Below are 19,217 nucleotides of genomic sequence, written 5' to 3' on the forward strand. Positions count from 1 at the left end.
AGGGAAACGAAAATAAAACAATAAAGAAAAGAAAATACACCATAGAAAATTACACAAACTCAGGAACATACGCTGATGTTCAACTATACAAACAAGTAATAATGTTTATACATATACAACGGAATAGGAGCCGACAACCACCGCACAGGTTGGCTGCACTGACGAAAATACACAACACACAGACTCAGACAGTAAGGAAACCCGCCGCCCACCAATCGCCCAACTAACAATTACCCACTTGCACATCAACAATAAAATATAACATATTAGAATAATAAAATTCTCTATATAACATAGTATACATGTGTACTATAGAATACAGAATATACCATAATACATGTGCATATAATGAAAATTAACATACATATATGCATAAATTTAAATACTGCAGCAATGTAAAATTGGTATAGAGATAAGTTAACAATTAGAGGTATTGGCTGAGCATATACAGTCTGAACTGGTTAGACTGGATCATAACATAAACGTAATCAATTATGAGACCGTTGTAAATTGTCTTTTGTTCATAAACCAACCCGTTCTCTCACCAGGTTGTTTAAAGCAGCGGCCGTCCTCCCCAGACGCATTCATCAATTTTAACATTCTGTGTATTAAAAATTGGCTTGTTCTCATATATAAATTAATATTCTTATACATAAATACCGTATGTATAGTTTGGCATAGGTTAGGTGTTTAGGTTCTATTGGTAATTATTTGTATTTATAAGTTCGTGGGTGAAGCATTTATCAACCCGTCCTCGACTCCAGTCCATTACATTCAGCGGTTAACCCCACAGACGCATTCATATATTTTAACATGCTGTTCATTCAAAACGGAAATTTTCTCAAGTATAAATTAATATTATAATATATTAGCATATTGTGTATAAATAGGAATAGTTTAGGTTAGGTTAGGTGTTTAGGTTCTGTTGGCGATTATTTGTATTTGTAGTACGTGGGTGAAGCATTTATAGCATTGTGATTCGAACAAAATTCGTCAGTGAAGCACTTGTTCCGGATATGTTCGAACGTCAGCAGTTGTGAGTCGTGTGTAAACCGCTTTTCATTCATAAACAGGGAGTTTGGCGGCTGCATGGAATCACTTTTGGATCTTTGTTTGGAGGACGGGCTGCATTTACAGCGTTGTGGTTCGAACAAAATTCGTCAGTGAAGCACTTGTTCCGGATATGTTCGAACGTCAGCAGTTGTGAGTCGTGTGTAAACCGCTTTTCATTCATAAACAGGGGGTTTGGTGGGTGCATGGAATCTCTTTTGGATCTTTGTTTGGAGGACGGGCTGCATTTATAGAATTGTGGTTTGAACAGAGGACTTGAGTGAAGCACTTGTTCTGGAAGTGTTCGGACGTCATCAGTTGTGAGTCATGTATAAACCGCTTTTCATTCATAAACAGGGGGTTTGGCGGCTGGATTAAAGAGCTTGGATCTTTGTATGCGAGAACGGGTTGGACAGCTGAGTGGACAGCGCATCAGATTCGTAATCCTGAGGTTCTGGGTTTGATCCCCCGGAGAAGGCCGAAAACCAGCCCGTCCTCCAAACAAAGACTCAAAAGTGATTCCATGCACCTGCCAATCCTCCTGATTTTTAATAAAAAATCAGTTTACTCATGACTCACAACTGATTTCATTCGAACACTTCCGGAACAAGTGCTTCGCTGACGAATTTTGTTTGAACCACAACGTAAATGCTTCACCCACATACTACAAATACAAATAATCACCAACAGAACCTAAACACCTAACCTAACATAACCTATGCACAATATGCTAAATTATTATAATATTAATTTATATTTGATAAACTTCCCGTTTTGAATGAACAGCGTGTAAGAAATTATGAGTGCGTCTGTGGGGTCGACCGCTGGATGTACTGGACTTGAGTCGAGAACGGGTTGCAGAAAACCAATGGGTAGAGTTTCTTTCACCCTGATGCTCCTGTTACCTTGCAGTAAATAGGTACCATGGAGTTAGACAGCTGTCACGGGCTGCTTCCTGTGTGTGTGTGAAAAAACATAACGAAAAACACAAAGTTGTTGTTTGACAGTTGAGAGGCGGGCAGAAAGAGCAGAGTTCAACCCCCACAAGTACAACTAGGTGGATATAGGATGTCAGCGAAGCACTGTTTGAGAAATGTTTGAAAGTCATCAGTTTTGAGTCATGTGTAAACCATTTCTCATTCATAAATAGAGGGTTTGGTCTTTTTTGTTGAGGGTGGTCTGTTATTCACACTCTTCACCAACATACTCCAAATACTGATAATTGCCAACAGAACCTATACACCTAACCTACTCCTAAATATAAACAATGTGCTATTATATAATAATATTTATGTATATATTAGGAAATTTATATATTGAATGAACAGCATTTTAACATTTATGAACTCGTCTTTGAGCCGTCCCCCAAACAAGGACCCAAATTCCATTCCATGCACCCGCCAAACCTCCTGTTTATGAATGAAAAGCAGTTTACACACGACTCACAACTAATGACGTCCGAACACTTCTGGAACAAGTGCTTCGCTAACGTCCTCTGTTCGAACCACAATTCTATAAATGCTTCACCTACTAGCCCGTTCTCCAAACAAAGATCCAAAAGTGATTCCATGCACCCGCCAAACCCCCTGTTTATGAATGAAAAGCCGTGTACACACGACTCACAACTGCTGAAGTTCGAACATATCCGGAACAAGTGCTTCACTGACGAATTTTGTTCGAACCACAACGCTATAAATGCTTCACCCACGTACTACAAATACAAATAATCGCCAATAGAACCTAAACACCTAACCTAACCTATCCTATGCCTATATATACACAATATGTTAATATATAATAATATTAATTTATACTTGAGAAAATTCCCGTTTTGAATGAACAGCATGTTAAAATTTATGAATGCGTCTGTGGGGTTGACCGCTGTATGTAATGGACTTGAGTCGAGGACAGGTTGCGCTGTCAGGGCCCCGACAGTGTTCGAACTACAACCTGTAAATGCTCCACCTCAGTACTTCAAATAAAAATCAATGTCAACAGAACTTAAAGACCTAACCTAACCTATAACTTAAAACCTATACAAAAAACTTTAATGAATAGTAATATTAATTTACATTTGAGAAACTGTTTTTATATTCGAGAACCTATTATATGTTAAAATGGATAAATGCCTCATGGGTGACAGTCGATGCTTAAACAAGCCAGGTCTGAGGACAGGTCGCCATGTAAAGTGTTTTTCATTCACAAACCGCCGGGTTCGCATCCACATTAATGAGTATTAGCTTTTATTTTTGTAATGACTGGCCGACACCAGATGACTGTGCACCATGCTATGAGAGGCTACCAGTCTGAACATTAACAGTACTGGCGTGGCGCACCCGAGCGTCGTACACCTTACGGTGAATAGTGTCCAGCTTGCGTGTGAGTTGATCCACCTCCTCCCGCAGGTGCCTGATGGTCGCCTCACTCTCCGCCTCACTCTCTTTCACCTTCTTCTCTTTATTTTCAAGTCGAATCTGTATAACAAAGAAAGTTAATTAATTTAATTGGTATATGTGAACATTAATTTCTTTTATGTGGATGAAGAGTCACATGCAAGACACAAACACATGATTTTATATATATATATATATATATATATATATATATATATATATATATATATATATATATATATATATATATATATATATATATATATATACATATATATATATATATATATATATATATATATATATATATATATATATATATATATATGTATATATGTATGTATGTATGTGTATACAAGAGTTGTTACATTCTTGTACAGTCACTAGTACGCATAGCGTTTCGGGCAGGTCCCTGGAATACGATCCGTGCCGCGAAGAATCGTTGTTACAACAAAGTACACATTTTACTGATGCGTTAAACAGAGGCTACAGTTAAGGATTTGCGCCCAGTAAATCCTCCCTGGCCAGGATACGATTCCATGACAAAGCGCTCGCGGAACGCCAGGCGAGTGTCTTACTACAACACCACGGAGACTGTAAATTTTGTGACACATGTGCTTAAAGGTTGTCACAATGAGATAATAACTTTAACAATTATTGAAAAAATTTCAACAAAAAGGTGACAATTTATTTATAAATATATTTAGAAACCTGTTGCATATCGCAACACCATACTGCAAACCGGATGTTATTTTGATAACAAATAACGTAATTATGAATGATTCCTTCCCCCCTTCTCCCATCATAAAGTGAAAATATGACCATCTCATGCGGACTGTAGTAGAGTTATCTGTTTTATATCAGTTATTCCTACAATAATAATCTGGTGGTCACTGGCATATTTCTATATGCTAGGGGCCAGATTCACGAAGCAGTTACGCAAATGCTTACGAACGTGTACATCTTTCCTCAATCTTTGATGGCTTTGGTTACATTTATTAAACAGTTTACAAGCATGAAAACTTCCTAATCAACTGTTGTTATTGTTATAAACAGCCTCCTGGTGCTTCTGAGCTCATTAACTTTTAAATAATCATAAACAAAGCCGCCAAAGATTGAGGAAAGATGTATAGGTTCGTAAGTGCTTGCGTAACTGATTCATGAATCTGGCCCCAGGCTGGTGGAGGAAACGAGAGCAGCTACTGAGCATACCAGTTACCCCAAAGGGAGTTGGAAAGGGAGGAAGTGCAGCACGCTCTTGCAGTGTTATGTGGCATATCCTGCTTGATATCTCAGCATCGGGACATACTTTTATCTTGACAATGAAGAAGACAAATGCACAGAGAACATGTTTGGAGAATGCTTCATTGGCTATACGTTCTAGAGCTGTGAGAAATAAAGAAAAACAGCTCAAGTGGCTGAACCATATCGTGGGATGAAAGATCAGCTGGTGCAGCGGCAATGCCATGCTATGCTTCTTTTTTGTATGCTAAAAACAGCATACGGTTCCAGTATTCTCTTAAATCCTGTAGTTAGGAGAACATATGTAAAGTTTTTAGCTTTACAATTACTATAGAAGCTTTTTTTAATAGGTGCATTAACTACACACAGAAATAACTCTAACGTGATATATATAAATAAGAAAATCCACTGGGGCTCTCAGGTGACTCGATCTTGCGACCATGGCATTCCCAGCCGCATACTCTACCACTGACTTGGTAAAAGTCATATAACCAGATTCTACTGAAATCACAGAAAGTCTGGAAAGCAGTCCAAGTTTTACGTCTGACCGCCATACACTGGAGTGTGGGCTAAGTTGTTTAACACCTAAACACCAAAGTGCATTAGTGTTAGTGATAAATATTCATTACCTATTCATTTTTGGTGGGGTACATGTAAATATGAATTTTAGCTTCACGTGACATATATCAATTTTTTTTTATGTAAAATCAGGATAAGGTGGTACTGTGATAGTTCAGTACACTAGAAATAAAGTGTCAAAATGTATATTTTAAGTAGTTTTCTGAAAATGTGTTTTTCGTTGAAATTGTATTATATTGAGATGGGAAGTGACCTTTGATCAACCAGCCTGGCGGAATTCCTGGAGTCCCTCAGCACCCTCCCTCAGAGCTCCTCGCTGATGTGGCCCTGCTCCAACTCCCTGGGTGCCACTGTTCACCACTGGGGAGCACCTCAGTCTACCAACGGTGCAGAATTTCACCACCGAACCCGGCCTTTCACCCCGCAGGGAGTGAGGTAACTCGTCCTCTCCCTAGTTTTCTTGCTGGTGTATCCGTGGATACGGAAACTCAGGGTTTATCCAGGTCAGGCTGCCCGACATAAAAGTATTCATTCAAGGTCGCCAACATAACTTGCTCTGCTTCGCGGCCAAGTAATACTTTAACTCAGTATTGCATATAAGGTGCATTTAAATCCAACAGTCTAGTACCTTCACAATAATGGTGTGGTGCACAGTAAACCTCTCATAATAACACAATAAAGAAATAGCGGGGAAGAAATTAACACGCTAATAAAATCGATGGATTTCTACACTGGCAGTTGGCCAAAATCTGTCTCAATTCGTTAAATGAAATTAATATCACATTTTGCGACTCTTCGTTGTCGCCCAAAATCATCCATATGAGGCTGTCTCGTAAACATTTATATCACTTGACATAAACAGATATATGATAGAGCTTCTTCAATAATTTGTAGTCTTCAAACCACTGCCTAATTCACTCCAAGATAAAATCACTGGTACCTCATATTTAATATAAAACTGCACAAGTTCAATGTCACCTCACATGTAATTCATGGTTATCACATTATTTAGTTACAACCTTTCCTATCACAAGGGGGAAAATGGGAGAGCAAAATTATCTAACTCATCGACTGATACTGGAGGTCGTAGATAAAACGTTACGATAAGAGGCTCCTAGTAGAGCCACGATCAAACCGTCTGCTTGCTCGTTCCTCATCGGGAACTGCTCCTACACCAAATATTCCTCCACAGATGACAGACGTAGCCTGGCTCCCCCAAACTAACACACTCAGCGTACTGTCCACTCCCTCCCTTGTATCATAGTAAACGATCGTTGAGTTTCAGTAGATAAGAACTGCTATCGTTTCGGCTCCACACAACTTCCGACGTGCGCAGCCTGCAGGAATGTCCAACACTCCACCCAGCACTATTTCACAAATTTACTCAGGTCACTGTAGAAACCGAGCCCATGGTGTTGTACAAACACCAGCAAAGCTCTGTCTAAAATACACCCACAGGAGTCGAATGGTCTTCCTCTTCGTCGGTACATGTCAGTTGTCCGAACTATACCCTCTGGAGGCCTATACCTTTTCCTGACAGGTGAGCTTATGAGAACACTTCCACTCAGCTTGACTACCTGGTAGCTAGTGATCTTAGCTCTCCAACTCTCTGCAGGTGCGCTTTCCATCGTGCCTTCATCACGCCAGGGGTGTGATGCCGTGCTTCTCCTGGCAAAAGCCTCGCTGTCGACCAATCACGCCATGGCTGGCCCCGTTCCCAGAATGCACCGGAGGCCTCGCTCATGGGCGGGAATTCTTGCCTCCTTCCTTGGCTCGCTCCACCATCTTAACATGGCTAAGACGCTCTATAGCTTTATCTCAAATAACTAAACATCGTAATTTCTTCCAAAAGAAACATCATGCTTCCTCTTAAGTGAATGAAATCAACTCACAATTTCTTCAAGTTATGTACAATCAATGTGTGTATATATATATATATATATATATATATATATATATATATATATATATATATATATATATATATATATATATATATATATATATATATATATATATATATATATATGTTGTTAAATATGACCGAAAAGTAAGATTAATAATTCTAACACGAATTTTCTCAATATTTCTTTTTTCTGTCGATGGTAATTGAAAAATCAATTCTCCAAAATTCATTTTTATTTCTTGTCTGACGCGACGCTTGAACGAGTTTCGTAATAACTTATTACATTTTCAAAGACTTTAGTTTACACACACAACTGTAACCTGAAAACACTAAACAGAGTTTTACTTATGCTAACACTAAACAGTGGGTAGAATATAGTTGCACAACTATATTCTACCCACGTCACGACTCCGTACCAATATAAAAGCATCAAGAGGAAGTATGGGCCAATAGGCCCTTTGCAGTTACTTCCATTCTTATGCCCTCATATATCGAATTAATACCGATTGCTCCGTGTTCTATCTTGTGTTTGTCAAAAGTTTGTTCACCTCATCCAAAGCTGCTGCAACATATCACCTCACCCAAGTGCGAGTATATAAGAAGGATAAGCTGTTTAGTGTTAGCATGAGTAAAACTCTGTTTAGTGTTTTAAGGTTACAGTTGTGTGTGTAAACTAAAGTCTTTGAAAATGTAATAAGTTATTACGAAACGCATTTAAGCGTCGCGTCAGACTAGAAATAAAAATGAATTTTTGAGAATTGATTTTTCAATTACCATCGACAGTAAAAAGAAACATATATATATATATATATATATATATATATATATATATATATATATATATATATATATATATATATATATATATATATATATATATATATACATATATATATATATATATATATATATATATATATATATATATATATATATATATATATGCAATTGACGATCACAAAACACTGATCATTTTATGCGGAAAATCCACAGAGAAATATGAAATGAGGTGAACGTTTCGGCTTTGTTAAAGCCTTTGTCAACACCAGACTGACTAAGGAGAAGGGAGAAGGGGGGAAGATATATAGGCCGACACCTGACCACCCCATCCCAAGGGTTGGTCAGGTGTAATTAACCAAAAACAGGTATAGCTTAGCTTAGAATGGTCAAAGAGGATTAAGCTCTTAAGAGGATATATATAGGATATATATAGGATTAAGAGGATATATATAGTCAGTCTGGTGTTGACAAAGGCTTTAACAAAGCCGAAACGTTCACCTCATTTCATATTTCTCTGTGGATTTTCCGCATATATATATATATATATATATATATATATATATATATATATATATATATATATATATATATATATATATATATATATATATATATATATATATATATATTAGGAGTAAAAAGCACTACTCCTAACCAAAACATGAACCTGATAATATTCTACAAAACCAAGAAGACTTCCGAACTCCTTATCAAAAACAGCCCGAAGCCGACGGAGAACCCTCTACAGCAGTCAAGCGTTGTATACATGTACACTTGCCCCCACGAAGGATGTAACCTTCAATGTAAGTACATAGGTATGACGTCGACCAAGCTGACGAGGCGTTTGACATGCCATCTTCAATCTGGTGCCCCTAGGAATCACATGAGACAAGCCCATGACATTACTCTAACAAGAGAAATGTTGAACAAGAATACTTGCATAATAGACAAAACCCAAGATTCAAGAAGATTACAAATTCTTGAGGCAATTCACATAAGAATAGAGCGACCTACCATGAACACCCAAATCACGGAACTATTTACTCTACCCACCATGAGAGTAAGGACAAGACAAGAACATATCGATGCCAACACAGAAGACAATGTCCAACATAACAGGCCAATTACACTGGATTAATCTTTGTGTTTAGATAGGAGATGCCTCGTATGGGCCAATAAGCCTTCTGCAGCCCCTATGTTTATCCCTTATGTATCCCCCCATGTTTTCACCTTCATTATATATATATATATATATATATATATATATATATATATATATATATATATATATATATATATATATATATATATATATATATATATATATATATATATATTAGTATATTTTGGTAGCAGTCTTTCCTGTAGACATATATTATTAAATATGACGGAAAAAGTAGATTAATAATTCTAACACGAATTTTCTCAATGTTTCTTATATTTTTCTTCACTGTTGAAGGTAACTGAAAAGTCAATTCTCCAAAATTCATCTTTATTTCTAGTCTGACGCGACACTTAAGCGCGTTTCATAAAACTTATTACATTTTCAAAGACTTTAGTTTACACAGACAACTATAACTGAACAAAGCTTAAACACCTTCGATTTTATACCTGCATTTGGGTGAGGTGATATGTTACAACAGTTTTGGATGAGGTGAAAACAAACTTTCAACACAATACAGAACACGAAACAATGGGTATAATATTTTGTATTTAAAGGGAAGAATGGAAGTAACTGCAAAGGGCCTATTGGCGCATATTTCTTGATGCTTCTATATTGGTGTGGAGTCTTGAAGAGGGTAGAATATAGTTGTGCATTAATTGGCTGTTGATTGCTGGTGTCGACTTCTTAATGTGTAGTGCCTCGCAGATATTTAGCCGCCTGCTATCGCTGTATCTATCGATGATATCCGTGTTTTTTGTTAAGACTTCTCTGGTGATTGTCTGGTTGGGGGAAGAGATTATATGTTCCTTAATGGAGCCCTGTTGCTTATGCATCGTTAATCGCCTGGAAAGAGATGTTGTTGTCTTGCCTATATACTGAATTCTTTGAGGCTTACAGTCCCCAAGTTGGAAAAACAGTGATTCTAAGTCCAACGAGGCTCTTATCCCTGTGGCCCGTCTTCCCCGCAGTAAGTCAACAAATTCCTTTGGAGACTTCAGGCTGAAGGCGCAAGGGACAAAAGGAGTCAGCAAGCTGTTGAGTCGTTTTGCCAGTCTGTACATGGGTGTGGGTATCTGGCGTACAGACTGGCGAAATGACTCAATGGCTTGCTGACTCCTTATGTCCCTTGCACTCTCAGCCTGAAGTCTCCAAAGGAAATTGTTGACTTACTGCGGGGCACACGGGCCACAGGGATAAAAGCCTCGTTGGACGTAGAATCACTGTTCACCAACGTACCTGTGGACGAGACAATCGGGATGATAGCCGACAGAGTGTATCGTGATCCAGCCTGTACTCCTCTTGACATACCAGAAAATATTCTGAGGAAACTACTCCAAGCTTGTACTAAAGAGGCACCCTTCTTGAGCCCGGATGGGCACATGTATAAGCAAGTAGATGGGGTCGCCATGGGTTCTCCCCTAGGTGTCCTGTTTGCCAACTTCTACATGGGTATCATCGAGCAAAAAGTCTTAGTCGACATGAACTTGAAACCGGCCATATACTGCAGGTATGTTGACGACATTTTTACACAGGTACCTGATGTCAGACATCTGCAGGAGCTGAAGGAGGCATTTGAGCAGAGTTCCGTGCTGCGTTTCACTTACGAGATGGAAAAGGATGGGAAGCTGCCCTTTCTAGATGTAACAGTCATGGAAAAGAGCGGAGGTTTCAACACTGCAGTCTACACTAAGGAAACGAACATAGGAATGTGCCTAAATGCCAACAGCGACTGCCCAGACAGGTACAAGAGGAGTGTTGTTAACGCATATGTCGACCATGCTCTCAGCCACAGCTAAGAATGGAAGCAAGTCGACGAAGAACTCTGTAGGGTAAGGCAGGTCCTAATCAACAACGGCTTCTCCAATGGTTTCGTCGAAGACATCATTAGAAGGAAAGTGAAACGCCATGCAACCTCTGAAGAGACAACTAACACAACACCTATACCCCCTATTAGACTATTTTACAGGAACTTCTTTTCCACAGCTCATAAAACGGAGGAAAGGGTCCTGAAAGATATTGCTAATAGAAACGTTATCCCTACAGACAAAAATCAGAGGATACAACTGACGATTTACTATAAAACCAGAAAAACGGCCAGCCTACTCATGAGAAACTCTCCAGACACAAAGCAAAACGCTTTAAAAGAGACCAACGTCGTTTATGCCTTCAAATGCCCTCTTGGGGACTGTAAGCTCCAAAACACCCAGCATATAGGCAAGACAACAACATCTCTTTCTAGGCATTTAACGATGCATAAGCAACAGGGCTCCATTAAGGAACATATAATCTCTTCCCACAACCAAACCATCGCCAGAGAAATCCTAGTAAACAACACAGAAATCATCCATAGATACAGCGATAGCAGACGGCTTGACGTTTGCGAGGCACTACACATTAAGAAGTCAACACCAGCAATCAACAGCCAATTAATGCACAACTATATTCTACCCACCTCAAGACTCCGCTCCAATATAGAAGCATCAAGAAATATGGAACAATAGGCTTTCTACAATCACTTCCATTCAATACCCATTGTTTCGTGTTCTGTCTTGTGTTGATGAATTTAATACCCTATTAATACCACTTCACTCAAATGTAGATATAAACAAATTGGAGATGTGTAAGTTCTATTCAGTTGTGTATGTGTAAACTAAAGTCTTTGAAAATGTAATAAGTTTTACGAAACGCGCTCAAGTGTCGCGTCAGACTAGAAATAAAAATGAATTTTGGAGAATTGATTTTTGAATTACCACCAACAGTGAAAAGAAATGTACGAAAGATTGAGAAAATTCGTGTTAGAATTATTAATCTTAGTTTTTTCGGTCATATTTAATAATATATATATATATATATATATATATATATATATATATATATATATATATATATATATATATATATATATATATATATATATGCTTGTTCGCATATATATATGCGAACAAGCCTGAATGGTCCCAAGACAATATGCAACTGAAAACTCACACCCCAGAAGTGACTCGAACCCATACTCCCAGAAGCAACGCAACTGGTATGTACAAGACGCCTTAATCCACTTGACCATCATGACCGGACAAAATGAGGTGATAGCCGAGGCTATTTGAACCACCCCACCGCCGGCACTCGGATAGTAATCTTGGGCATAGCATTTTACCAAATCACCTCATTCTTTGGGGCACACGTGAGGAACACAAATATATATATATATATATATATATATATATATATATATATATATATACCTTTATTGTGTATTTAAAGGTTACAAAACATACAAGACAAATGCCTAAAGGTTATGGATCTCTTGAAGCTCCTCCGCTTCTGGACAGGAACCGAGGACGCAGCAAGCATTTCCCCTCTGGATCGCCACACTGAGACGCTGAAATAAAAAACTGGAAGCCCTTGGGTCTCTGGTGACGTCAATGAGCTTGGACCCCAATTCCTTGAGAAATCCCAAGGCACTCTTGCCCCAGGGGCCATGCGTCTCAGACGCTATGGGAACAAAGAGGTATTGACCTTCCAGTCGCCTGTACTTGAGTGATTTTGCTGTTTCCCTGTGGTTGGCCGCCCCACCTGCTTGATCAGCTCCGAAGTGTACATAGGTGTCAGCCAGGGTGGATACACATGTGTAGTCCCACACCAACTGTCTACCCTCCTTCCATGAGTATATGGTGATGCCATCAGGGCGAAGTGCTGGGAAATCCGGGTTTTGGACCCCTAGGATGCGAGGTTCTCTCTCCGCTGGGCACCCAGCTGAGACGAGGCTTCTCTTGATGATGTCATTGACCTCGTTGTGTCTTGCATGCCAGCCCTTTGTGCTTCCGCAATGCAACCCATGCAGTCCGTATTGGTCTGCTTCCACCCTGTTGCAAATACACTTGTATTCAGTGTGAATTGGGGCACCAAGGCGGAGGGCCACTGCTACACGAAGGGATTCTGGATCTAGGCACGTGCCCATTGCAGACATGGGTACTGCCAGGAGGAAGTCTCCTGCATGGGGGGCACGCACTGCTCTGAGGCGGGCTTTGGCCTTTAAATACACAATAAAGGAAAAAAAAAAAAGGGAAGGGGGTGGTAGGAGAAAAGCACACAGAAACTGTATTGGAGGGGACCCACATTCCCTCCAATGCGTTATGTGTGGTTTCCTCCGAGGCTATGGGTCCCCCTTCTTCCAGCCAGAGGTGTATATATATATATATATATATATATATATATATATATATATATATATATATATATATATATATATATATATATATATATATATATATATATATATATATATATATATATATATATATATATATATATATATATATATATATATATATATATATATATGTCGTACCTAGTAGCCACAACGCACTTCTCAGCCTACTATGCAAGACCCTATTTGCCTAATAAGCCAAGTTTTCATGAATTAATTGTTTTTCGACAACCTAACCTACCTAACCTAACCTAACCTAACTTTTTCTGCTACTTAACCCAACCTAACCTATAAAGATTGGTTAGGTTAGGTTAGGTAGAGTTGGTTCGGTTCGGTCATATATCTATGTTAATTTTAACTCTAATAAGAAAAAATTGACCTCATACATAATGAAATGGGTAGCTTTATCATTTCATAAGAAAAAAATTAGAGAAAATATATTAATTCAGGAAAACTTGGCTTATTAGGCAAATCGGGTCTTGCATAGTAGGCTGAGAAGTGCATTCTGGCTACTAGGTACGACACATATATATATATATATATATATATATATATATATATATATATATATATATATATATATATATATATATATATATATATATATAATGAAATGGGTAGCTTTATCATTTCATAAGAAAAAAATTAGAGAAAATATATTAATTCAGGAAAACTTGGCTTATTAGGCAAATCGGGTCTTGCATAGTAGGCTGAGAAGTGCATTCTGACTACTAGGTACGACATATATATATATATATATATGTCGTACCTAGTAGCCAGACCGCACTTTTTGGCCTACTATGCAAGGCCCAATTTGCCTAATAAGCCAAGTTTTCCTGAATTAATATATTTTCTCTAATTTTTTTCTTATGAAATGATAAAGCTACCCATTTCATTATGTATGAGGTCAATTTTTTTTTATTGGAGTTAAAATTAACGTAGATATATGACCGAACCTAACCAACCCTACCTAACCTAACCTAACCTATCTTTATAGATTAGGTTAGGTTAGGTAGCCGAAAAAGTTAGGTTAGGTTAGGTTAGGTAGGTTAGGTAGATGAAAAACAATTAATTCATGAAAACTTGGCTTATTAGGCAAATCGGGCCTTGCATAGTAGGCTGAGAAGTGCGTTCTGGCTACTAGGTACGACATATATATATATATATATATATATATATATATATATATATATATATATATATATATATATATATATATATATATATATATATATATATAACTGAAAACTCACACCCCAGAAGTGACTCGAACCCATACTCCCAGGAGCCACGCAAGTGGTATGTACAAGACGCCTTAATCCACTTGACCATCACGACCGGACATAATGAGGTGATAGCCGAGGCTATTTGAACCACCCCACCGCCGGCACTCGGATAGTAATCTTGGGCATAGCATTTTACCAAATCACCTCATTCTTTGGGGCACACGTGAGGAACACAAATGCGAACAAGCCTGAATGGTCCCCAGGACAATATGCAACTGAAAACTCACACCCCAGAAGTGACTCGAACCCATACTCCCAGGAGCCATGCAACTGGTATGTACAAGACGCCTTAATCCACTTGACCATCACGACCGGACATAATGAGGTGATAGCCGAGGCTATTTGAACCACCCCACCGCCGGCACTCGGATAGTAATCTTGGGCATAGCATTTTACCAAATCACCTCATTCTTTGGGGCACACGTGAGGAACACAAATGCGAACAAGCCTGAATGGTCCCCAGGACAATATGCAACTGAAAACTCACACCCCAGAAGTGACTCGAACCCATACTCCCAGGAGCCACGCAACTGGTATGTACAAGACGCCTTAATCCACTTGACCATCACGACCGGACATAATGAGGTGATAGCCGAGGCTATTTGAACCACCCCACCGCCGGCACTCGGATAGTAATCTTGGGCATAGCATTTTACCAAATCACCTCATTCTTTGGGGCACACGTGAGGAACACAAATGCGAACAAGCCTGAATGGTCCCCAGGACAATATGCAACTGAAAACTCACACCCCAGAAGTGACTCGAACCCATACTCCCAGGAGCCACGCAACTGGTATGTACAAGACGCCTTAATCCACTTGACCATCATGACCGGACATAATGAGGTGATAGCCGAGGCTATTTGAACCACCCCACCCGGTCGTGATGGTCAAGTGGATTAAGGCGTCTTGTACATACCAGTTGCGTGGCTCCTGGGAGTATGGGTTCGAGTCACTTCTGGGGTGTGAGTTTTCAGTTGCATATTGTCCTGGGGACCATTCAGGCTTGTTCGCATTTGTGTTCCTCACGTGTGCCCCAAAGAATGAGGTGATTTGGTAAAATGCTATACCCAAGATTACTATCCGAGTGCCGGCGGTGGGGTGGTTCAAATAGCCTCGGCTATCACCTCATTATGTCCGGTCGTGATGGTCAAGTGGATTAAGGCGTCTTGTACATACCAGTTGCGTGGCTCCTGGGAGTATGGGTTCGAGTCACTTCTGGGGTGTGAGTTTTCAGTTGCATATTGTCCTGGGGACCATTCAGGCTTGTTCGCATTTGTGTTCCTCACGTGTGCCCCAAAGAATGAGGTGATTTGGTAAAATGCTATGCCCAAGATTACTATCCGAGTGCCGGCGGTGGGGTGGTTCAAATAGCCTCGGCTATCACCTCATTATGTCCGGTCGTGATGGTCAAGTGGATTAAGGCGTCTTGTACATACCAGTTGCGTGGCTCCTGGGAGTATGGGTTCGAGTCACTTCTGGGGTGTGAGTTTTCAGTTGCATATTGTCCTGGGGACCATTCAGGCTTGTTCGCATATATATATATATATATATATATATATATATATATATATATATATATATATATATATATATATATATATATATATATATATATATATATATATATATATATATATATATGTCGTACCTAGTAGCCAGAACGCACTTCTCAGCCTACTATACAAGACCCGATTTGCTTAATAAGCCAAGTTTTCGTGAATTAATACTCCCAACCTCAGCTCTCGGTAGCTTATCCTCATTAACCTCTACAACCAGCAGCGCCTCAGTAATCATGACTCAAGCCCCGAATACTGCGGGTTCTAACTCGAACACTGTCACAGTTCTTACACAGTCTGTTGACATTCGTCCATTTAGTGGAAAGTATCCAACCCTCTTGGAGACATGGTTCGCTAGTGTAGAGGCTAGAGCGAAGAGCAAGGGTACTGCTGTCACAGACGCGGACTATATCAGTATGGCTACGTCCACACTTGACGATAAATCTGGAGATGCGTATCTCGTAGCAGGAACACCTGACTTAAAGAAAATTGTCAACTGGGAAGAATTTAAGAAGTTCTTTCGTGGGAGATATATATCGGTAGTTGATCGTGATCCCTTTGGCATTGCTCGCTGATTAGCTACTGCGGTAATGCGTCCTGATGAAACACGCAACGCTTTTGTCACGTGTCATTCCTAGTGGAAGCCTCACTATACAAACTGTGGGTAAACTATTGGCGTTCGGTGCCATGCAGAGTCATGCCCTCGAGGCCATACTGAAAGACATCGAGGCTAGGAATTTTGGTCCTACCCACACACTTTGGGACTTAATGGACGTCATGGTAGAGTCCACAGACAGGCTAAAGTCCCGGGATTCTGCCCAGCTTTCTGCCGTTTTTCGTGCAAACAGTTCCCATACCACTGTGAACGTTGACACGTGTTCTACCCCTAAACGTGTTCAGACTCATGCTAGGTCTCCTCCGCCTTCGTATGGCCCCAGGTCATACTCTTTCCCCCTCAATACCCTCAGCGACCTCGAACGCCAGAATGTTTTAACTGTGGCAAACAAGGCCACCGTAAGGCAGAGTATACATCAACTAACACTCGTTACCAACAGCATGCTAGACATAACAACACAGGCCAATCACATGATCACACCCGTTCTTATTGCACATATCACCGCCGACCTGGACATGACACTGCTGACTGTAGAGCCCGCCACGGTACTAACCAGGCTAACCGTTCTAGTCCTACTCCTCCTTCCCGTAAGCAACCGCAGGCTACAACAACTAACCACCGCCGACCGAGCCCTACACGTAGCCCTGCAACCCGACCAACTGCCCATGTTAGGTATGCAACAACTGACAGTCGCGACACAGATGGACACCGTAACTCGCGCGTGACAAACGGCGCCACGGCCGTCCAGGATAATGCAGACACGACCTACGAACACACAGATCAGCCCTATGACTCTCAGTCGGGGGAAGGTATAGCAGCCTGGGTAAACGGTATGACGTAGGGAAGCGAGACGACCTCCCTGTATACTCAGTGCCTACCCGTAACAGGTACGGTACCTTAGCAGAGAAGGAAAACATGGACGAACTACACACTGACGGTACTCGTGTACATGTACTCCAGACACCACGTCGACCGTGTCAGTCTCGTAATAGCATGTTTAACAGGATGTCTATCAAGGACACGGAAGGTCTTCTGATTTCAGCCACTCTGAAGGGTCGACATGTTAAGATTTTCTTAGACACAGGAGCTCGAGTCAACATCATTAAACAAGATGCTCTTCATGGCCTACGCAACCGACTCGATATACGACAGTCGTCTGTTTCCAACCTTGGTGGACATACTGGAGGAATGACTCCAGCGTTAGGTGAAGCAGACATAGAGTTAATAGTTAATGACAGATCACTCACCGTGCCATGTATAATAGCCGGTGCAGTACGATTCCCTGGAGACATCTTACTCGGATTAAACACCATGAGAGACTACCGAGTTACTATCGATGCTTACCGTTGGGAAGCAACAATTGGTGATACAGTGGTACCTCTTTGCAGTGTGTACACCATGGGACATGAGTTCACCAACCATTGGGACTATGTCAGGTACATACAAACCAGGGAAGACCAGGGTACACTTAACCAGTCACGCCCAAACAAACCCTTCACTTAGTCACTTACTGACACCAGACCAACGCGCGTTTCCACAGTCTCGCAGGTCGGTGAGGTCAATGAATCTTTGCAAGGGGCCCCAGCGATTGGTCATTACCTTACTTGTCTGGTTTCTAATATCAGTCAGGTCAGAGGCATCTTACACCAAGACACGGTACTACATTCCCATGCACTAACATAGGTTATTGTAAAAATACCTGGTGTATCTGACCTAGAACACGTAATAGCTGACAGTGACATATGTCAATTCAATGGTACCTACATAGAACCGTCCTTACATCAGATGCAGAATAACACTACTTCTGTTTATGTTGCCAACGTCACCAATGCCAACATTCACCTTGCATCAGGCACACACATTGTTGACTTTGCCCATTATTCGTTACTGGTGCGAGTAGTGGATGAGGTCTCTACTGACCAAATGGTACATGCACTCTCTCACACAACAAATCCAGATCAGATCGCGATTTCACCTGTGCATCTTAGTCCCACTGACTTCCCTGACGCCCAATCTCAGTTACTGACCATCCTCAACAAGCATCGCAACGTTGTTGCACTGACAGGTGAACAACTTGGACTGACACACCTCATTACTCACAAAATTCCACTGGAACCAGGTACTCGCCCAATTTTTGTACCCGCGTACAGATTGCCTCATTCTCAACGAGCTGTTGCGGACCGACTCATTGACGAGATGTTACACGACGGCGTTATTGAAGAAAGTACTTCACCATGGAATGCTCCGTTAATCTTAGCTCCCAAGAAGGATGGCTCTTGGCGTCTCGTCGTTGATTTCAGGAAACTTAATCATATTACGATTCCTGATCGATTTCCACTTCCCGTGCTAACTGACTTATTGCAGAACATAGGTCAGAATAAGTTTTTTCCACACTTGATTTATTACAAGGATTTTGGCAGATACCGCTCGACCCA

General features: G+C 40.3%; 1 protein-coding gene across 1 annotated transcript in view; it reads right to left on the reverse strand.

Annotated features, from left to right (window-relative positions):
* Positions 1–911: 911 nt before the first annotated feature.
* LOC123758542 (uveal autoantigen with coiled-coil domains and ankyrin repeats) overlaps positions 912–19,217 on the reverse strand; it is a 196,957-nt gene continuing 178,651 nt past the window's right edge. The window contains exon 15 of the mRNA XM_069322922.1: positions 912–3,524. Coding sequence (XP_069179023.1) covers positions 3,339–3,524 — 186 coding nt within the window. The 3' untranslated portion in view covers positions 912–3,338. The remainder of the gene's footprint in view (positions 3,525–19,217) is intronic.

Source organism: Procambarus clarkii, chromosome 11 (genome assembly GCF_040958095.1).
Source record: "Procambarus clarkii isolate CNS0578487 chromosome 11, FALCON_Pclarkii_2.0, whole genome shotgun sequence".
Classification (NCBI taxonomy): Eukaryota; Metazoa; Arthropoda; class Malacostraca; order Decapoda; family Cambaridae; genus Procambarus; species Procambarus clarkii.